The 22214-nt window shown below is 41.1% G+C and overlaps 3 protein-coding genes across 8 annotated transcripts; all 3 read right to left on the minus strand.

Annotated features, from left to right (window-relative positions):
• Window positions 1-303: 303 nt before the first annotated feature.
• upb1 (ureidopropionase, beta) lies at window positions 304-7211 on the minus strand. The gene is made up of 11 exons (XM_047592489.1): window positions 6912-7211; window positions 5260-5557; window positions 4040-4211; window positions 2757-2844; window positions 2581-2675; window positions 2347-2505; window positions 2080-2249; window positions 1251-1332; window positions 1094-1136; window positions 786-940; window positions 304-516 (listed from the first exon to the last, which is right to left on the minus strand). The coding sequence occupies exons 2-11, from the start codon at window positions 5361-5363 to the stop codon at window positions 433-435; spliced, it is 1152 nt and encodes a 383-aa protein (XP_047448445.1). The 5' UTR covers window positions 5364-5557; window positions 6912-7211; the 3' UTR covers window positions 304-432.
• Window positions 7212-8219: 1008 nt separating this feature from the next.
• LOC125012280 (uncharacterized protein C22orf15) lies at window positions 8220-11027 on the minus strand. 6 transcript variants are annotated; one of them, XR_007113259.1, is made up of 5 exons: window positions 10798-11027; window positions 10438-10524; window positions 10154-10276; window positions 9627-9742; window positions 8220-8744 (listed from the first exon to the last, which is right to left on the minus strand). XR_007113259.1 is itself a non-coding variant. In XM_047592140.1 (5 exons), the coding sequence occupies exons 2-5, from the start codon at window positions 10514-10516 to the stop codon at window positions 8638-8640; spliced, it is 384 nt and encodes a 127-aa protein (XP_047448096.1). In that variant the 5' UTR covers window positions 10517-10524; window positions 10794-11018; the 3' UTR covers window positions 8220-8637. The 6 variants fall into 6 exon arrangements, 5 of the variants coding, with proteins under 5 accessions (XP_047448096.1, XP_047448095.1, XP_047448094.1 ...); XM_047592140.1 differs by having other exon boundaries at window positions 9671-9745; window positions 10794-11018; XM_047592139.1 differs by having other exon boundaries at window positions 9671-9745; window positions 10438-10536; window positions 10794-11016.
• A 1900-nt stretch (window positions 11028-12927) lies between these two features.
• adora2aa (adenosine A2a receptor a) lies at window positions 12928-22192 on the minus strand. The gene is made up of 3 exons (XM_047590819.1): window positions 22032-22192; window positions 16503-17181; window positions 12928-14848 (listed from the first exon to the last, which is right to left on the minus strand). Exons 2-3 carry the CDS (start codon window positions 16838-16840, stop codon window positions 13843-13845), a joined length of 1344 nt encoding a protein of 447 aa, XP_047446775.1. The 5' UTR covers window positions 16841-17181; window positions 22032-22192; the 3' UTR covers window positions 12928-13842.
• Window positions 22193-22214: the final 22 nt, after the last annotated feature.

Genomic DNA, 22214 nt, shown 5'->3' on the forward strand with positions numbered 1-22214 from the left:
GATGTTTTTATTCACTATGAAAAAAGCCACTTTATAATGAGTTTTATCTGAGACATTTGAGGTTCTTTTTCTCAAAGTAATTTGTAAATGAAAGAATTCTTTTATATTACAGAAAGGCTTAAATACAATAATCCAAATTGAGAGTTATATCAAAACTGTCTCATTATTACTATAATGAGACATATGAGACATATATGATTCCTTTAAAAATACTTAATTTCATGTAGATAACTCTAAACAAACAGATCTTGGACTGCTACACAGATCTCAAAATTTGAAATGAATTCATGTATGGCATCTGCATGAAGAAAGGGTATGAATTTAGTTTTATAAAATTAAGTGCAGACAGAATCGAAACACAAAATAAGTACATTTATGTGTTTTATGCTTAAATGGACCATAACACGGTAAACTGTATATCTGGAATGAGTTTTACTCCTTCACTATTTTGGGTTTGAAGTCATGCCTCACAGCCTGGGTGAGCTCCTGTGCATACTCAGCATACCGCCCGGTCATCTGAACAGAAAGGTACAGATAACAAGTCATATTGGCAGCATATAAATAATAACAATAAACTACCAATTTACACATTTTTTTTAAGATGAGAGATGATTTTTTTATGACCTAATTCTAGGTTTAACTGCTCAGAACACATTTATAAAAAAATATATAAAATGTTGATTGTCAAAGTGTGAGATTGTAAATAAAATCGGATCTGAAAATTAAATGGTGACTACTTTGATGTTCAAAATCCCAAATTCAGAGTAATGCTTTGCTGAATTTACCTTGAAACTCCATTTGTCGCTGATTTGCCTGTTCAGGTTGAGATCCAGTTCTACCACCAACAGACCGTCACGGGTCCTGGAGAGACCCGGGGTGCGGCTGCCGTCAGGAGCAGCCACATAACTGGACCCATAGAAATGTCCAAAGTCGTGGTGAGCTGAAAAAACGCACAAGAGCTCTCTGTAACTGGTAGTCTGATGATAATGTCAAATTATATTCTACTCATGGATGCCTATGTTCCCAAATACTACCACTACGAATAATAATAATAATAAATAAACTTCTGAATGCAAGGACATAAGTCTTCTACCTTTTTTTCCATCACCGGATGTGAATTCACTTTTGAAATGCTCCTGTGTCAAACACGAGAATCCAAAATAAATGCACACATGCATTTTTGCTTGATTTCATATGTTGTCATTAATGTCTGCACAAGCATGAGTACACACAGACTGAGGAGGTCTTACCGTCCCAACACGGTTGATGGCACAAGTAAAACAGTGGTTAGCTATAGCTGCATTCCTGGCCTCTATGGGCCACATGGGCTCACTGTAGAGACAGAAGAATATTATTGGTGATCCATGTAAACAAGAGCAAATGAAGCCATAAGGATTAAGAGGTGGGTTGAGGAGGATGTGAAAACCTCAGAACTGCATTTCTACCTTTTACAGACGATGTGGTTCTGTTGTCTTCATCAAACTCTGACCTTCAGTACAAACTGCGACGGTCTGCAACTGAGTGTTAAATGGCCAATATATGAGCTAGCATCTCTCAATCTGACCCTATAGGGCTCTGCTGGACAACGGTGGTTTGTTTCTGCCCCAAGTGATGGTTTATCTTAGAGGTCAGCTGCAGTGATCGTACTTAAAAGTGAACACGGTTCAGTGGGAGCTGAGCTGTAAGACGAGCTGGGAGGAGACGGTACCAGAGTTCACCAAGAATTTGCTGGGAGTGAATTTCTTGCTTATTCTCCCAACCTCCCCCACCCAACCCAACCTTAGGTAAGCAGAAAAAAAAAGAAAAGAAAAAAGGATAAGGCCTCTAAGTTAATTGACCTATTTGTTTCTGAGTGTGTGAACGTACACTATTACAGTCAAACAGAAAAAACATAATGTGATAATAATGGTTTTACAATACACTGAGATTGTTCTGTTGCCCAGACACTGGTCCCGGAAAGTGTTCTTACATGAAGCATATTCCTCGAATGCAACAGGGGAAAGCTGTACACACTGAACAAACATGACCCATTCAGCAGGCACATACGGTCATTCCACAGATAAGGACTGTGTCCTTTACCTGAGAGCTCCAACAGTAGCCGAAGGGTTGAAGATGATCTCAGCTCCGTTCATACTGTACATGAACCAGTTGAGTGGATGATGGCGCCCGTAGCAGATGTTCACAGCAATCTTCCCAAACTGTGTCTGGAACACTGTGTGGCCACAGTCACCCTCCATATAATATGTTGACTGAGTACAAAAACAAATCATCATCCACCCAGTAGCTTTTTTTTTTCTTCTTCTTTTTTAAATTTTAATTCTACACAGTTGAATATCATCCACAAACCTCGTTAAAGTCCCCGACTCTAGGAATGTGGTTCTTCCTGCTCTTTCCCAACACATTTCCAGAGTTGGAGATCACCACCGCTGTGTTCCACAGAGTGTTGTGCAGCTCCTCTCTTTCCAGAATTGGGGAAACGACTACCATGTTGTATTTTCTGGCCAGCTAAAAACACATGACAGAATGATTAGCCTTGCATCAAATCACGACAAGTACTGTGGCAAAGAACCATAATATCACCTCTTGGCAGAATCGTGTGGTGATTCCTTCTTCAGCAGACTCTGCGAACTCTGTCCATGGTTCTTTCTCGCGAGTGCAGAAAGCGAAGGGCATGGCTGTGAAGAGAATAACTTTCAGTTTCTTTTACTTCCTAGTCCATAATGTGTTAGATTTAAGATTCTTGTAAAGTAACTCACTCCAGGTCTCCTGAAAACAGATGATGTTGACACCACACATGGCTGCTACCTCAACCATTTCACCAATTCGGCTATGTATGGCACTGATCTGTGAAAAGGAGTGTAATGAGAAAGCATATATAACAGTCTCTTCAAACAAGTGAGAGGAATATTTATTGTTCTTTTTGATTTTGATAGACTTATTGTACATCCTGAACACTGTATTTGTCTATCTGTATTTATCATCTGTCCTTAGTAGTTTTTCTTTTCTTTTTTCTTTTAAGCATTAAATCAGCCGTCTTACATGCTTTTTCTGAAAAGTAAACATTTAATTTCTAACTTATTTACTTAATATACTGTAATTCTATAGTATTCTAAAATTTCCAACTGAATATAATTCATAATCATGGATCACAAGTGCGTTTAATGTTGATTAACAAAGTTAAGTTTGCAAACGTTTTACTGGCTAAATTAAGCTGACATTACTTTTGTCAATAGATAAGCACTGATGAGTAAAAACGCTGGAGTGGAGGAGGAGGAAGAGGAGTTGGAAGGGAAGAACGAGGAAGAGAAGAAAAAGGAACGAAGAAAACAGAGGAGGCCAAAGTAAGAAGAGGATACAAATCACTAAAACAAAAGAAGAATCTGGAGTTGTTGTCATTATTTTTATATCTTATGATATAGTTGTGTTACTGGTCTGACCCCTTGAGATTGAATTGGGCTGAATGTGACCCTTTAACTAATATGAGTTTGACCCCCCTGGTCTAGAGACTGTTTGAGAGTGAGTGAGTTTTGATATGGAAATGTTGTTTTGAATCTAAACTTGAACATATTTATGTTTGTTTCCAAATTGTCAATAAAACTGCCATTAAAGGAAAGTTAGCAGTGGCCTTTATTTTAGTTTGATTTTACAAATCACAATAAATTATTCATAATTTTTCATTATAACAAATAATGTCATTTTGAATTTTAAACATAAAAGTAGCAATACAGTGAGACAACCTGGTGAATGGTTGTTTTTAATCCCTGAATAAGGTTACTTTAACTCACTGGTTTGGGTCAAATGAGCAACCCAGGAAACTGGGTTAAATGGGTTAACACAGACACTTGGGTCAAAAAAAACCCAGCACGTGTTCTGTCACATCGTCAACCCTTGGGTTATGGGTTGAGCAGGTTTTGGAGTGTATGCAAAGTTAACTTGTATTTTTATATTGTGGTACTGGTTAAAATGACTAGAGGTGTGTGTTTCTACTCTGCTCATTCTGTACCACAGGAGGTTTGGGTGCAAGTGTATAAATCCTAACCTGGTCCAGGATGGGAGCATCAGTTGGAAGAACAATACGATTCTGAATGAGTCCAACCCGGATCCTTCTGGGTGGTCTAATTTGCTCCTGTAAAGCATCAAACTTGTAACCTTTCAGCTCAAAGTCCCGTTCACAGGCAGCTTCCACAGCACAGTCCGGTAGGTCCAACTTTCTGTAAAAGAGAGTGTTTTTGTTTGTTTGTTTGTTTGTTTGTTTGTTTGTGCCATTCAGGCCTTCGCTTTAAGGGATAACTGAGTGGAGACCAGAGACCTCGGCCAACTCCATATGTCAGGTCAAAAGTCAGCCTATGAAGTCAGTGAACCACGAAATACATTATGGATTACTAGTAGTCTTTGTGAAATTGGGCATAAACTGAGTAACCAAGCAAGAGGGGCCTTGGTCAGTCCCTAGTCATGGAGCAGTAGGTGTCTTGTGCAAAGGAGAACCTGCTGAAAGGGAGACCTCAGCTCTCAGAGTTTACTATGCTACATCTAAAAGACTTTGAGAGGCATAAAATGTCTCTAGTACTAAACTGAAATCATTGGGAAAAGCTTGTACATCAGTAACTGCTCATTACCTGACTTGGTGTCTACCAACCAAAATCTAAGCATGGCAGTTGCAGCATCATGCTGTGAGGCCTCTTCTCAGCAGCAAATACAGAGAGATTAGTCAAGAGTTAAGATAAGGATGAATGCAAACAAACACAGAAAGATAACTGAAGAAAAGTGGAGTGACTTGAAACATCAGCAGTGGTTCCCTTTCTGTGTGTTTACATGCACGTGTGAGGCAATGACTTGAAGAAACCCCACAGATACAAGATGGCAGTTCAGAGAGGCTTCAAAGTGATGGAGGATGACAGAATATGTCTGAGAGAACGGGACAAACTGACTGAAAGCCTTAAGACTAAAAGCTGTAACTGCTGTCAATGGAGCTTCAACAAAGTACTGTCATTTCTGATTATGTGTAAATGAGTGAAGGGGTCAGATTACTTTCTGAGTCCGCTGTACAACTGTGAGACCTTTACCAAACCAAGAACTGCATTCCTTTCCTTGCTGAAAACTTTGTACTCTGCAGCTCTGACTGACCTGACCAAAGTCCACTCAGCAGATAATAAGTCACCAGGAACAAATTCAACAGGAAAAGCAACATAGAATGTGTGATGAGCAATACTTGCAAGTTTTGGATCAGTTTGGTAATGTGACATAAAGGTGACAACTCACTTTGTTTCCTTTCCAAATAAGATGCGCTTCACCTCCGCCAGCTCGGCCTCTGGAAGGTGTGACTCCAGAGATTTTTCCAGCGACTCAAACTCACATGCGGACATTTCTGCTGTTTCCTCTGGTTTTTGGCTCAGATTCACTGGCTGACCGTCTGTCTGCAGGGTTAGGGTTTCTCCTCTTATATAATCTTCAGGGCTTTCGACAGAGGAACTGTTGTTTGTGGAAGTTGATCATTAATGAATCCAAATGGCAGTCAGTCTGAGTTGGTATTGCTTCTTCCGTGAACTGGTGCAAACCACTGTTACAAGAGAAGGAAACTGATCAATAATTTATGAAAGTAATTTGATGCCAAGATGCGTATTTGTGACTTTTTGAGTTTGCAAGAAAATATTGAACTTTTTACTGCATTTGTCTGATTGCAGTAAATTATTATTATTATTTTTTTTTTAATTTTATATTTAACCAAACTTCTCTGTTTTGAAAATAATGAACCTCTCAGCTCCTCCCAGTTCCTCTCAGTTTCTGTCTTGTTATTTTAATCAGGAATCAGCCCACGCCTCCACTTTAAATTCTCATCCAGCACTCAGTCCTATGCCCCGTTAAGTAAATAAACTCAGTAAACCAGTTGCTCTGCCTCCTGCACTTGGGTTCACCTGCAGTAACACGAGACATAACAGTTCCTCAACTACTTTTATCTTTTATTAATTTTGTTTGTTTTTATGCCTTTTTTGTGGTTTCTGTGCCCCATCACGTGGGGCAGAAACAAACCACCGTTGTCCAGCAGAGCCCTATAGGGTCAGGACATCATAGAGAGAGGGGGTATGATACAGGATAAGGTGCAGGCAAGAAATCAAACCTAAACCCCTGCTACAAGGATTACAACCCACGGTGCAGCCGCCTATACTCTAGCCACCATCTGTTAATTCATGCAAAATGTTTAAATACTACCTTAATTATTCCCTGGCTACTTGTTTTCGTTTCAATCATTTATACCAGGCATGAATGTGAATAAATATTTTTATTTTTACCTTCAATGCAGTTACTTTTGTTTATTCAACTCAGTATTAGGGGTGTAACGATTCGTTTAAACAATGATCCGATTCGAATCACGATTTGTGGTTCCCGATACGATTCAAGGATGATTTTTGGTTAATTTAGAACGACACGATGCCAAACGATTCAGTGACTTGAAATCGATTGTGTAACTTTTTAGCCAAAAATGAAACGAGTGTGACTGAAATAAATGCCTACGCAGCAGTGGCGGTTCTAGATCTCTAGATCACATTTCTTTATGTACAGTGAGGAGGAAAAATAGAAAGAAAAAATAAAAAAGGGATATAATGTCATTGCTCCGTCTCATGATGATCGCCTACTAAAAAGAAAGTGAAGAGGACTGTAGCATCTATTCTCAGAAGGCCATTAAAGTTTTTCATTAAACAAGTAGGCTATATGCTGTTGGTTATTTCCCACATTTCCCAAGCATGACATAATGCTTACTGACTTCAATAGCTTTGCATATTCACAAACATAACAAGACCAAGCCGTGATTAAGCGCAATAAATACGGATTTTTTTCATTGTAGTGAACAACAGTAAAATACGAATTTGTGACGCTATTTCGTCACTGACTACGAAATTGGATCGTTTTCCAACCTTCGCCTATTTGCAGTTGTCCCTGCAGGACTGCTGGCTGTTCACTTTCACATCCAAAGTTACAAATTCGTGCTGCCAGTCTTCCATAAGTGAGTAACACTGTGTGTGTAGCACTTTAAGTCCGTACAACGCTCCGTCGCGTCAGTTCCGACCTCCAGCCTGACTACCACCCATACTACCACCGCCACTACATAGTCAGACTCAATCGGGTCATTAAAAGTGCTAAAACACACACCAATATAAAGTCTGACGTGCTTAAATCCAATGCGTTATTTCCTACTATCGATACAATCGACTGATTAATTTTTAAAACGATATTAGATCGATGTATGTCGTCCGTAAGGACAACTTGCCGAGCACAGATCGATGTAGTAGGATCGTAGGAAAATAAATCAATTCATCGATGTAGTGGATGAATCGTTACACCACTACTCAGTATAGTCAATATTCAGTACTGTTGTAGTTAAAACCAAAAGATAAAGATGTTTCACCACTCATTCAAGTGGCCGATTCAGTCTTAAATTTGTGCTGGAGAGCACAAATCAGTATTGACTTGTTAACACACTCTACTTATGTGAGTTTCAGGTGTGTACAACCAACAGATGTTGTAAAAATCTGAATGCTCCAAACAGAAGAACCTCAAATGAAATTGCCTTTGTTTTAGCATTCTTATTGGATCTACAGTTACCAGCATGACTATGAATCTTCACAGACATTATCACTTGTTTCTATCTCTTTTGACTAGTCATGGACTGCATTTAAGAATTTGAGTTTTCGTCGACTCAGTTGAAAAACAGGTCAATCCAATGTAAGGATACACTTTCTAATGCAGTTGTTTTATTTCACATTACTTGAGCTGGCCATGGCTACTGCAGTAGACACCCATGACCACGAGGAATCAGGGAATATTTGTTTTAAAACAGTTTCAACATCAATTCAATTCTGAGTTGCCCTATTTCCCCATTCCTGCCATAGAGACAGTTTCCATCAGAGCTCTTTGTGAGTGTCTAAGTTTGGGCTCCTCTACAACAGCATAAATTTAGGGCCAGACGTTTTTGAAATATGGCCCAATTGGAAGTGAGGTTTCTTGTTTCAGGAAGGACTCTGTGCCTCAATAATAAAACAAGCAAATGAGCCCTTAATGTAGGAGCAGTCTCACCATGGCCTCGTTTACTCCCTGTCTGTGCGTTATTATTAATGGGCTGTGTGGAGACCGGGCACAGAGACTTATTCTCATTACCAGTCCTCATTGTCCACACACACGCATGAATCAACTACATTGGTAATGGAGGTATTCATCATGAGACATTTTTGTTTTCATTTTTCTTTATTTTCAGTGGAGACATTTTTCATCGTTTTTCACTTTTCAATGTTCCTTGTCCCATCTAGTAGAATAGCCCGTGTTTAGTAAATCTGAAGCACTAAAATATATCTTCACACTAGAGTGTTGGATCTCTCATGACTTTGTCCAGACATTAACCATTTTTTATGTATTCTTTAATATATAATATTACATTTTAACTATATTTTCCCCAAACTATTCTATTTCAGATTTCTCCATAAGTCTGAACAGCTGTGACACTGCAACAAACAAATGGCTCGTTTATCCATTGCATTCAAATATTAATTATATTAAAGAATTCTAAAGGTTGCTTAAATAGAAAAGGTCTGTGTAAATACATATTTTCTACACTAAAGAAATCAGACACATATGTTTGAAGCTATATTAAATGTGGTGACTCTTCGTAGAAATCTTTTTGCTCCTGTGCGTCCGTACTCTTCTGATTTTCCTATCTGGCTCTTTGTCCTTGTTTGACAGTTTCCTCAGCAGCTCTACAACACAAGAGTTGACAAACCATTTATTATATGGGATGATCCATCAGCCATAACATTGCAACTACTGACAGGTGAAGTGAACAACACAGATCACCTCGTCATTACGGTATGTCAGGGGGTGGGATATATTAGGCAGAAAGTGAATATTTGTTTTCAACGTTCATTTTAGAAGAAGTGAAAATGGGCGGTTATTGGGAATGATTCAAGACCAAGACGATTTATGATGGCTGGATGACTTTGCACAAGCATGTCCAAAACTAATGGGGTTTTCTTGAGTCCTCTGTGATTAGAATCTAACAAAAGTCAAAGGAAGGAAAAACATAGGAACGGTCCTTCCTGATGGCAGAGGCCTCTTTCAACAGGATACTGCAAAGCAAAAATGGTTTGAGGAACAAAACTAGTTCAAGATGTGGACTTGGCCTCCACACTCCCCCGACCTCAGTCCAACCGAACATCTGTGGGATGTGCTGGACAAACAATTGAGGCCCCACCTCACAACTTGCCGGACTATAAGGATCTGCTGCTGCTGACGTCATGGAACCAGACACCACAGCACACCTTCATTGGTCTAGAGTCCATGCCTCAATGCGTCAGGGCTATTTTGGTGGCAAAATTGCAGACCTACACAATATTAGACAAGTGGGGATAATGTTAAGGCTGATTGGTGTATAATTAGTTTTAATAAAGTGAAATATGAGCCCTGCAATATGCTGGTGATATGCCCTGCCTCTCACTCGATGCCAGCTGGGATAGGCTCCAGCAACCCCCCCGACCCTAGTGAAGGATTAAGCGGTAGAAGATGAGATGAAAGTGAAATATGCAGAAATATGTTTGACCAGCAGGAGGCCTCAGCGATCCACTTCAAATGCTGCTCCTCACCCTGTTGAGTCGGAGTCAGTTGCTGAATTGGCTTTGTTTGTTACCTGTTAACTCGGGATGACTCTGGCTTTCGTTGTTTAGGAGCGAAACATATTTCCGACCTCCAGCATCATCCTCTGCTGAAGGAAAATAGAGTAGTGAACACAGCTTTCAAAACTATAATTCTTTCTTTTTATATATAGAAAGAAAGAAAGAAAGAAAGAAAGAAAGAAAGAAAGAAAGAAAGAAAGAAAGAAAGAAAGAAAGAAAGAATTATATAGAGAAGAATGCTGTGTGTGTATATATATATACACATATATATATACACATATATATACATATTGTGTGTGTATATATATATGTATATATACACACACATATATATATACACACACACACACCATCATTTATTCATGCTGTCATTTATATAACAATTTGTTTTGGTCAAACATTGTTAACTTGATTCCGTTTTGAAAATGTTTCTCCTATGCATTTGCAAAAGTTACTTCAGCGTTTTGCTGATGGACAACCAACAGAGACAGACTCACGGCAGACTCTCAGGAGGACGTAGTACTGTCTCTCTGCCAGCACGCTGTTGGCCAGAGCCACACTGTGTTGCTTCGCCTCCAGGTTCATCACTTTACCACTGCTGTCCATCAGGTCCACACACTCTGCAGGAAGAATTTTATTGTTTTAGTCCTTGATTTCAACAGAAAGAATCCAGTAGCCTCAAGCTGAAGTTAATCAATTAAATATTTGTTTAACTTCACTTTATATTTTGCTCTTACATTCTGCTGTAAGATAATCAGTCTCTACCACTACAGTTCAGTACCTTTCAAATCCAGTCCGCACTTCTCCTTTAAATGATGGATGAAGTTGATTAGCTTGCAGTTGAGATTGAACATTTCCATCCTGCCATCTGCCGAGAAATCTATCTCTGTACGATCAGTCAACACTCATACAGGAAACCGTGGCAAGAAATGTGTCCGTCAGTTACACGCTGTCACGGTGCCAGGTCTCTTGTAATACATTTTCATATAGGATCTTATCATCCAATTACAAAACAAATTTGCCGGTTTCCCTGGTACTATCTTATAAAATTAACAAATTAGTCTGTAATTCACAACTAATCTCATCAGACCTGGCTGGAAGATAGATAAACAAAAAAGGTAGACCCAGGAACCTTACCAACCTCCAAACAGGATAGTGACAAACATTTTCAGGTCCTGACTGCAGCTGAGCTCCTCTGGTACTGTCACTGTCAGGGCTCCAAAGAATCCTGGGAGTCCTGGAAGACGTTTGGAGTGGGCACACAATAAAAGATGTGAGACCAGTGTTGCTGGTCTGGTGTTTGTCACGCACACCCAGCTCTGAGGCAGTTGGAACGAACAGGCATAATGTGGGGATGGTACATTCACACACACACACACACACATACACACACACGCACTCCTTAGCATCCACCTCTTCTTCTCCTTCACAAAGCTTTTAACGAGAGAAGAAGGGATCACTGTTTCTTGTAGCCATGGAGCCCCAACACACAGACAGACGGGCTCTGTAGACTTTATAGCTGCTTGCTGGACAGTGATGTGAAGACTGAAAAAAAGAGGAACGTTTTCCACCACAGATTGGAAATAATAATGGGCCGATCCGCCGAGCCTTTTGTGTTCGATGTTGTGTAATATCAGTGGGAGAGTTTTAAATCTAGCTTCATTCGAGTGTCTGCTTTATTTCTAAATGACTGGTTTGTTATTAGTTAAGGTTTTATTAGGTGCATCTGTTTGCGGCGCACAATTAAAACTCGCATAACCAACGCTTATTAACGATGCTCACCTGCAAGGACCAGCTGATGGCCAGCCCCTCCTGACTCAAGAGGTGAGTGGGAGGCAGACTCACTCCACCTCCCCTGTTGAAAGAAGGTTTTTTCAATTTTAAATAGATCATAGGTCTTCAACAGGTACTGCAGGGGGGTCGTAAAAGTCTTTGGGTGATTCAATTTTTTTTTTATATATTTTTTAATTTCCCTCCACAAATTTGAATTTCTTTAAATACACATTAACATGAATCCAACATATTTTAGTAAACAGATAAGGGTTAGCTCAATACTGAATGCAAAATGATAATAATAATGTATAACTATAAATAGCACTAGGCTAAGTTTAATATACAGTAGAACACATATAGTAGGTAAGTCCCCTACTTAATCTCTCCATCAGTTTGTGGGTCCTTGGCCTGAAAAATGTTGAAGATCCCTCACGTAGATGTCTTCCTTTACATTACTTATAAACACTGTCTGTGGTAGATTGTGGTAGATTGTGTCCTTAAATTAACGTCCCCTGTCCTTCAGGGGAACTGGGGAGTTCTGACTTGAAGAGCAGGCTGTATTGAGCCATTTGAGCCAATGCATAAACTCCTGTGTATCGCAACGAGCAAAGACGTCCAGTTATTTTTGCTTTTAGATAAACTCCTCAAAACTTTCATGAAGTGATTTTTTTTAGCCGTTCAGAGGAGCAGCAATGAGTTATAAACACTTGTGATGAAGATGACAGCTCTTTACAAGATTATTTGACTCAACTCATACACATCCACCAGACAAGGAGCATCCATTCAGTCGTGTTTGTGAGTTAGAGTCCAATTTTTAAAATGAAGGTTTTCATCATTAAGGAAAAACAAAATCCAAACCTACATGGTCCTGTGTGAACAGTGATTGTCCCCTAAGCCTAATAACTTGGGCCACCCTTAGCAGCAGCAACTTGCTATGACTCTTTTAAAGCGCTGTGGAGGAATGTCGGCCCATTCATCTTTGCAGAATTGTTGTAATTCAGTCACGTTGGAGGGTTTTCCAGCATGAACTGCCTTTTTAAGGTCATGCCACAGCATGGCAAGCTAGGTTTGTATTCCTGAAGGAACAAGCATATCTGAGCATAGAGTATTTCTTAGAAATAAAATGTTCCTGAAAGCAGCTTCGAACAAACCCTTTACTGTAGACCCCCCCAAGACAGCAGCAGAGCACGAGGACTCAGCAGATCTATGTGGTGAATCTTTTTTTTCTTCTTTTTCAAAAAAAAAGACCCACAGACCCATGGGAGAGCGTTCAAAAAGAAATAGGCCTCGGGATCCGTAACCTGAACTCACGGGGGAGTTGTGATAAAAGCTGAGAAAATAAAGGACTCCAGAGATAGTTTGACGGCTTAACTAGCCGTTTCCCAGAATGAGAAAGCCTCTGAAAGTCCTCTGATTCAGCTCCTCTCAGACGTCCAGACCTGACATGACACGCCTGATGAAAAGCCAGTGGGAACCCATTTTTGATGCCGTGGGTATAAACTTTGAAAATTAAAAGGCTTTATTTAAACACACGACTTTGTACCAGCCGGCTCGTGAGGACAGTAGCCGCACTGGGAAGAATTCATCAGGAAAAATAAAAATGTTTTCCATTCTGTTTGGTCAAGGTCAAACATCACAGTGCTCCTCAGATTTCCCATCATTCATCAGACTGTGTTTGCATTAATTTAAATTAAATAAGCACACATTAAAGCCTCATTCTCACACAGGGCAAACAAAAACACAAAGTTACATTTCAGTTTTTTGACAGTTTCGTTTAAATCAGGTGAAGTGTGACGCCGCTGCGTCTTAACCGCCCTTGTTTTCTAGTCCCAAGAGAAACACCATAGGACCCAAAGAAAGAAACAGAGTGCAAACTTAAACCATGTAATTTGTTCATGCATGTTAATCACTGCCAAAAATAGAGAAATCTGAAACCTTTCTTCATCGCAGTGGTGTGAGGTGAAATCCGTCAGAAGAGAGTGTGTTTACATCCCTGAAAAACTAAAAAGTTGATAAGCAATTTGACGAAAATTGCGCGTTGAATCAGAGGTTCCTCATTAAAACCAGAAACAGCAGGATGTGAGAGGTCCATATTGTGGGTCGAACACTTTTAAAACAGCATCAAGAGATGGTGATGAAATGAAAACAGAGGCATTTTTTAAGTGTGGCGTGGCTGCACTGAAAACACAGCACTGTCAGTGGTTCAGTCCAATTAAAGCACTCGCATGCTTTGTCAGAAGCTGTTCAGTCTCTTTGAGGGACCTGTAGACGCTTACTCTAAATGACAAAGTCAACATATTTAAATAGAGGATTTTTTTTTTTGTGGCAAGGAGATTTTAAATCCTGATCCTGAGCTCACGTCGGTGTTTTAGCAAGGCTCCTGAGTGAATGCAGGCTCCCTCCTGTGCATGCATCAGGACACCTTGGTCAGCTCACCAAAGCAACTCTTCCTGCCCTGCTTACTGACCAGCGAGGCGAGCTGGGCCGAGCCGAGGTTCTCTTTACCCGATTCCTCCAGGACTTCTGTTCCAGCGCAGTCGTGCTGCTGCTCCTCAAACTGTAGCTGATGTCCCAGTGGGATCTGAGTCTGTCTGAGAGCCTGCAGCGGACACAGTCCCATCTTAGGACAGTGGGAGATGACGACCGACAGAGGAGGGTGGGATACCGCCACCAGTCCGCCCCCTACAGGGGAGATGTGTGTAGGACAGTGGTAGGAGCTTGCACAGGTACTGCCGCTGTGTTCTGTGACAATGTCAAAGTTTGTCTTGAGTCTGATGGAGTCTGTGATGCTGTTGTGAGTGGAGGTCCGCTGGCTGCTGCTCTCAAACCTCTCCTGTCGGCCCAGTATGTTGCGTCGGATTATCCTGCGGAAGGTCCGCCTGAACTCACGGATGCGGTAGGCGTAGATGAAGGGATTTACAACAGAGTTGGCATGGGAGAGGATAATGGCCACATACATGATCCAGAGAGGAGGACGATTACACTGAGGGCAGAAGAGCGTGAAGCAGTTGATGATGTGTAAAGGCAGCCAGCAGACTGCAAACAGTCCGACAATGATGGCCAGGGACTTGGCGGCCTGGACCTCCTTCTGCAGCGTGGAGCGTGACTTCTCCCCGTGGACCGCCTTCACTTCCATCAGCTTGAGCTGGTGGCGAGCTGCCATGAAGATACACAGGTAGATGGCCAGCATCAGCAGCAGGGGGATGAGGACGCAGGCAAAAAAGTTGAAGTAGACCATATACTCCATTTCCACCACCTCCTCGAACAGGCACTTCATCAGGCCGGACGGGCAGGTGCTGTTGTCGTTGTTGGGCAGCTTGTGCCAGCCCATCATGGGGGTCAGACCGATGATGATGGAAAAGATCCAGCAGATGGCGATGATGCCTCGAGCCCGCTGGCCTGTCACCAAACTGTTGTACCTGAAAGGACACAACCAAAAAACGTTCTTTCAGGTCCTGTTTAGCTTTTGTTTCCCAAAAGGACATCGGTGCTAAAATGATCTTCCCTTTACAGTGATCTATGGATTGTTCTGCACTTCTGCTAAAATATAACACGTTACGAGCTGGGTCGAGGGCCGCAACATGACGTGGAGACAAGGGTCAAATAGAAAGGATTTATTTAATTTGAAAAGGAGGGGAAAAGGCAACAGGTGCCTCAGGACGAGACTCTGAAAGGTGAAAGGTGGTGCCTCCCTTCAAGCCTCATCTAGCTCTAACCATTCATTTTTATTCATTATCAGTCCCTCATGTAACATGCATCAGCCATATGTTGCACCCTTGTTTGTATCACAATTATAAACTATTATCTTTGCTTCAGGTTCTTCCACAACTCTTCCACATTTTCCAGCCTGATGAGCATCAACAACTCTTTTTCTGAGTTCCTTTGAAATCTCCTCATAGTTCTCTGCCACAAACGCGTGCTCTGACAATGTGATTTATTCACATGGGGTTTTTAAATCCACTTAAGGGGCCTGAAATTAATTCAGAACTACGGAAAACCATTAACCGCCATTGTATATTCATCACAGATCTTACCACACAAAGCTTGTGCTTGATAAAAGAAACATCTTTTTTATATTGTGTATGAAATTCCCAGTGATTTATAATTTCCTCCACGGAAGCGCTTCTGATCCCGGAACTAAACCAGAAAAGGATAAACAAACAAAGCCTTACAGGACTCCTCAAAGGAAGGAGTCTATTTTGAGTTCGCCTGTAGTGCAGTGTGGGAGAGCAGCTGAGATATTTGGCTTGTTTCTATCACATTCTTGAGATGTTAAAGTGCAAAGGTTAATGCTGCACAAACAAGTATCCCCCGCCCCCCTCGACAAGGATGCAAAAAAAAAAAAAAGAGGAAACCTCATGTATCTTCAGCAGAAGGAGGAGGAGGAGGAGGAGGAGGAAGCTGTGTGAAAATGAATTGTTGGGGGACAGAAATAGGAAGACGGATCGGCTCGATGCGCCACTGAGACTGATGGATTTAGGGGGATGAGGACACAGCATCACAGCCAGTCCACCTATCAGCCGGTGACAGGTCTTCAAATGGCAAATTCAAATCTAAATCAGAGCCGACGTCTGTTTTTACAGTGAAGTAATAAAGCAAGTTTACACAGGGGCCTCCAATGGTCTCCAATAGTCTGTGTAAGCAATTAGAGGAATATTTATTTGATTGCTCCTGGGGGACACAGCGTCGTGGGAGATGCCATTTTTGGACATACTCATTTAAACCAAGACTCTCTGGGTGAAAAGTCACATCTTTACAGATAAGAAACAAAAGTGACTCACATCAAAAGAGCTATGACACATTTCACATGTTTTCACTCTTAATACTAAATGCTCTAAAAATAACCATTAACAAAGCAGTTTCCCTCGCTATCTAAAAACCCATGATTATACAGATACCATAAGGCATAATAAACATTTTTATTCTATCAATTCTGCAACTGTATGTATCAAAGCTGAGTAACTATCTATAAAGGACTAATAAAGAGGTTATTAACCATTACCACTCCATTATTTAGAAGGTGAAACTAAATGTAATTCCCAAACATGTCTGTGTGTCTGCTTGGCCACTGACCTGAGCGGTATCTTGATCGCAATGTAGCGGTCTATAGCGATGGCCAGCAGGCTGAAGATGGAGCTCTGTGTGAGGACCAGGACAAAGCAAGCAATGAAGAGGCAGCCATAGAAGTTGGAGCAGAAGCCGGTGCTGATGACGATGGCGAAGGGAATGGCCAGGACGCCCACGGCGATGTCGGCCGCTGCCAGTGACACCACGAAGAAGTTGGTGATGCTCTGCAGGTTGCTGTTGAGACACACGGCCCAGCAGACCAGCACATTGCCCAGCACAGAGAAGACAGCAATCAGCAGCTCCAGGATGATGTAGAGGACGGAGGCAGCGGTCACGTCCGGCATGGTGAGACAAACGACAAGGTCACTGATGAGGAGGGAGGAAGCCTCGCCTCAACGTCCATAGCTGCAACCTGCAACCTGTAGAGCCTCCAGCAACATCCACCAGAATCTATTCCTTCACATCTGCTCTGCTCAAACAGGTGGAGGGGGGGGGGGCAAAACGCCTTATTGAACTCCAGGTGACGCTGTCATGACTCCTAACTCCTCACACAGGATGCGGCCACCTCCATTCTCTCCTCGTAGAAAGCTCCTCTGACGTCCTCTTCCCTCAGCGTTGTTTTCCCATGGACTTGTCAAAGGGCTGAGATGATGCCAACAACACACATCACTGGAACATTATGTCGCTGGAGATAAGGAGGAGCAGAATAGAAAAAGGGGAAATGCGTTTACAGCAAGGGAAGTGAATGTGAACACTTGCATCAGATACTGTATGCTTAAAACCAAGTCAGAAGTGAAGTCAAACATGTTTCTCAAGAGCAAATGTTTCTTCTTGTGTGAATTCTGATGCTATTCAAAGACAAATATTAGTATCCGATTAAAATCAAAACAGGATTTCATGCTTTCACATTTGTCTACATGGTGGTCGTGTCAGTGTTCAGTTTTATGGGACTTTTTGTTGCTGCTGTCTTCTATAAACAGCCCCTCTTGACCCCACACAAGAGCAGTGGGAGAGCGGTTTGTATTGACTTTATCTGTGTCAGACATGCACAAAGCAAAGCTCCTAGTCTTCTGGTACGAGAATCTGGAGAAAAGACTCAAGCTGTAGCAATAATGCCAGGTGTCATATTGATTACAAAAACTCAAACTCAAATTTGGAATAACTTTGGTTCCTTTACTGAGAAATGTCTTGTGTGATGTGTTTTTATCCACTCTGGTTTAGAGAAGACTGTAAATTGTCTATTTTGTCCATTCATGTGTCCATAATCTTGACCAACTGGAGAAGCTAAAAGAAATACTTTAGGGACTTTAAAGCTGCTATAATCAATCATTTTTTATTAAAGGTCACAATAAATTGAAATCAAAGACCTACAGGCAGTAAAGGCAGAATATGGCGTCGCCTCATGTCGCCTGTGTCGGGACCATTTCAACACACCACAAAGACGACATTTAACAACAGATGGCATGTATGTTGTAAAGATAAGTGGAAGGAAATATCTCTTCACACCAGCAGGTGGCAGAAGTCTCTATTCGTCCAACTATTATCAGGTACGCTAGGGGTGACAGTCGTATGCTGGTCATTTGTTTTACAGTTTATTAATTTTTCTCCTCATGCTCTGGTTCTCTAAGCTGATCAGCCGATCAGAGATCTCTCTCGACAACTCACTCCGTCACAGATTTAAAACGCTCAATTGTGTAAAAAGCTGGTGGCAGGGCTCCGACTAGTGCCAGCGATGGAGAAAATAGGGCCACAGATATTCACTGAGAGCAAACACTAGTAAACGGCCAACCATCAGCTCGGTGTATAACAGTTAAAATTCAAGTGTTCCTTCCCTTTAAGGTCCACAGAGAATTTAGCATCTTTCAGCTTTTTGTTTTGGTTGTCTGGTCTGTGGTTGACTCTGATTGCTCTCATCCAAGAACAACTTTATCATCTTCCAAAGTAAAACAAAAGGAATGAATGTTGCTGATCGTTGAGCCAGCAGCGTTCAGAGACATAATCAGGAGTTGGTGTTGAGCAAACACAAGCTGGAAGGAAGTAAATATGTGTACATGGCCATCTCTTCAGTGCATTTATCCTGACTCAAGCTAGTTTGATGGATGTGAATTCTGGTCTATTCTCAAATAATGAATCAAACTGCATGTTAATTCCTTAAAAAGACTTAAATAGCTGCTGTTCTTGTGCTGAAGTCCCTCCAAGGGAAAGTTTCTCGAGGTTACATTGAGCTTCGGAAGATAACAGCTGTGCTGGAACACAAAGGTCTTTGCTCTCCCAGTCGGATATTTCCCTCCGGGTTGAATGAGACATTTTTATTAATACTGAAGGCTTGTTATTTCATGGTTGATAGTTATCAGGAGTTTCTTTTCTTTATATTGGACTTACAAATAAAGCCCTTATGGTCTCGAAGTCAGAGGAATTTGGTGAAACGCTGCAGTGTATTACAATGTTTTATGCAACAGCGGTGCAAAACAAAAATCCCAAAGGATGCTAAAGGAAATCATGAATCTCTGAAATCTACAGCAGTGAGTCTCCCTCGCTAAGCATGTGTCCTACAACAACAAGCTGTCCTCAGATAGAATTATGAAACACGTCAGATAAAACTCCAGAGATTGGTAGTGAGATGGGGGGAAATGAGGTCTTTCTTAGGAACTACTTGTGGTTCACATCAAAGTGTGGCGTCTCAGTTTTGTATTCAGATACATGAGTGGGATGGTCTGATTGGTAAGTAGATTCCACAAGTGAGTTCGGCTCAATACTACACGAACAAAGAAGGAAAACCACAAATCGCTTTCTCAATCTTTCTCAACCAGAGAAACATCAAACTTTCAGCTTCCTGACAACATGCACCATCGCTGAAGCGCTCTCATACCTAAACGTGCAAAAAGTAGTATTTAGCTAAAACTTAAGACTTATTACACCTGTACTGTAATTGTATGTGAACACATGTCATGTATGGGAGCAGTTCTTCATCATGTTCTTGGCCCTGCGGAGGCATCAGGAGCTGCAGATGTCCTCCAGTGAAGGCATACGGCAGACAATAGTTAATAACAAGTTTTTACCAACCTTTTTGTGGGCAGCCTAACAGCCAGCGCACCACAACGACATGCAGTAGAAGAGACATGGATAAAGATTTTTTTTTTTTTTTTTTTTTTTTGCCTAAAGTAAAAGACAGCAGTCAAATGGTGGAAACATGTTTGAGTAAGTTTGATTTCTGGATCAAAGTCAGAGCTGAATATAGTGTGGACATACAGTACGGAGCATGCTTAGGGGGCTGTCTCCTATCGCCCTGTCTCGTGAGTGTCTTGTTGAAGGAGAACAGGCTCAGATCTGTAAGTTAAATATTTCTATATTCATTAGCAAGAAAAACATGGGCTGGTGTTTGAAGATGACTAATAAAATAATTAACTGTGTACATACACTGATAATGCACAACATTAAAACCGCTGACAGGAAAAGTAAATAACATTGACCAATACTATGGCAATACAATGTTCTTCTGGGAAACTTTTGTTCATGTTACTTAGACATGTAGACCAGACCAGACACCCCCACCCCATAGCAATGACACTCCTTGAGCAGCCTGGACTGCAGCCTGACACAGACACACACAAAACGCTTTAGGAACAACAAAAAAACAAAAGAAAAACATAAAGAACAGCACAAGGTTTTGACCTGGCCTCCAAAGTCACCAGATCCCAAACTGATCAATTATCTGTGGGAGAATCCAGAGGCCCCTCCCCTCAACCCATAGGACCCAAAGACCACCTCTAACAACATTGTGTTACCAGATACCACAGGACACCCTCAGAAGACCCATGTCCATTCTCTGATGAGTCACAACTGTTTGGAAGTATCTGGGAGATGTACACAATGTAATGATAAAACATGACAACTAACTCGTGAAATCACATGGTTGAAATGTCCAGCTTCCATCACTTCAAATGTAAATTGGGCCAAACAGAATAATGATAGCGTTAACTGACAAGACTCAAATTCATTTAAATTAAGTCATGTTGAAATGTGCAAGGCTGCATCAGGAAATAGACTGAAATAATGTTAATGACAAAAAAAGCAGAACTGTCATTACTGTCATTAGTGTCTATAGTAGACACTACATATTTGACTCTATTTAAATGTCATAGTTTTATCTATTTTATAGAACATCTTCAGAAAATTTTGATTATTGTTGAAGCTACATGAACCAAACTGAACTATATAGTGATTCACATTTGCATAAACTCGCAAGACAAGAAGACCTTGGGGCAAAAGGAAGTCATGTTGGTGGTTATTTACTAATTCTCATCTACTGTGAGCCTTGACTACCACAAACCACCATGCACACAAGTGCACAACAATTTATTGCAGGGATATAGGGGTCTCTGCTTGTTTATAAAAGTTGTCTATACTGTCCATACTGCATACACCCAATCTACAAAAAAGTATCTGTGTATACCATTATTATTAAATCCCTGTATTCTGTTATAAGGCTAAACTTGTACTTCTGGTTAGATGCATGTACTCATATTATACGCCATGACAATAAAGTTTAATGAAATCTATTTGTGTGTATTATAGATTATATAATTGGGGTATGTTTGCTGTGGTTTTTGTTTATTTAATCTCAATTTCTCTGTTGAGATTCACAGTAAAAACGGATCATAACCAGGCGTAGCCAGATTCAATTCTTATCTGAATCAGTCTGATAACGCTCAACCTCCGTGCATAACTGGATGGTCCCACAAATGATACGACTGTGGAATCCAAGCAGCTCGCCTCTCAGACGGCAGCCATCTAGGTGTAAACAAATTCAACTCCATGGCGGTCAGTTTATGTGTACGAATATGTTGCTGTGCTCTCTTCTGTCCATCACTACATAAAGCTCAGCCCATTTTCTTCACTGACCTGGAGCAACTCCCAACAGAGTAACTCCACGAATTGTATCTGGGTAAATTGATGTAGTTTCCAGGTTATCCGAGTCATGTTGAATCTAAAAACAAAGCTAAAACGGTGGCAACTACTGCTATCTGGCATCCTCGTGTAGGTTTCATCAGAGGAGTTTCATTTTTATCAGAAACTGCGTGGGCGGTTTCCACCTGAAATCCGCTGAACTAGAGTCTATAACCCAAATTAAACTGGTGAGTCATGATCATGATCATTTGTAGAGATTTTTCATGTTAAAACGCAGTTTTTAAAGCACTTTTTAATTTATTAATTTATTAGTTGAGTGTCCAGCAGGTGCCCAACAAACTCCCGGGCCCCCTACACCACTGGATCCGGCCATGTCATGAGATGCTCAAGAAGGACTATGTCCGCAGTTGCCTTCAGGTTAAACAATTAGATTTTAAGATGTGAGGTCAGTTTACAGCGACTTGCACCGAGCATCACTTTTTTTCGCTCATATCACACATGAACCACACGTTTTGACAGGCTCGTGCTGCCTGCGGTCAGTGCAGGAAAACCTAGCCGCGCTCACAAATGCATTTAAAACAACGCACAAGGTCTCAAGTTGTATAAATTTGAGTAAAAGTGACTTACCGCTTCTCTAAGGTGCGTTCAAATGTCGATTTAGATGATTTGGCCGCTGCCCTCGGTTCTATTTATATAAAACAGCCCTTAATGAAGGACTTGAAGCAGCAGATGAGACTTTCTTTCTTCCTCTGCCTCCGTCTCTCTGTCTGTATCTCACCCCTCCCTCGTAAAACATATTCAGACTGATTG

The sequence above is a fragment of the Mugil cephalus genome, chromosome 8 (assembly GCF_022458985.1).
Source record: "Mugil cephalus isolate CIBA_MC_2020 chromosome 8, CIBA_Mcephalus_1.1, whole genome shotgun sequence".
NCBI lineage: Eukaryota > Metazoa > Chordata > Actinopteri > Mugiliformes > Mugilidae > Mugil > Mugil cephalus.

Excerpts from the sequence above, each read along its gene's own strand:
- LOC125012280 (XM_047592136.1), bottom strand. The coding sequence starts at position 10,822 with ATGTTTGTCACTATCCTGTTTGGAG. Across the intron at positions 9,746-10,153 it reads CGTCCTCCTGAGAGTCTGCC|CAGAGGATGATGCTGGAGGT; the intron begins GTGAGTCTGTCT and ends ATTTTCCTTCAG. Across the intron at positions 8,745-9,670 it reads GAGTCATCCCGAGTTAACAG|AGCTGCTGAGGAAACTGTCA; the intron begins GTAACAAACAAA and ends CTTGTGTTGTAG.
- adora2aa (XM_047590819.1), bottom strand. The coding sequence starts at position 16,840 with ATGCCGGACGTGACCGCTGCCTCCGTCCTCTACATCATCCTGGAGCTG. Across the intron at positions 14,849-16,502 it reads GCGATCAAGATACCGCTCAG|GTACAACAGTTTGGTGACAG; the intron begins GTCAGTGGCCAA and ends GTGTCCTTTCAG.
- upb1 (XM_047592489.1), bottom strand. The coding sequence starts at position 5,363 with ATGTCCGCATGTGAGTTTGAGTCGCTGGAAAAATCTCTGGAGTCACAC. Across the intron at positions 1,333-2,079 it reads GCTACTGTTGGAGCTCTCAG|TGAGCCCATGTGGCCCATAG; the intron begins GTAAAGGACACA and ends CTGTCTCTACAG. Across the intron at positions 941-1,093 it reads ATCCGGTGATGGAAAAAAAG|CTCACCACGACTTTGGACAT; the intron begins GTAGAAGACTTA and ends GCGTTTTTTCAG.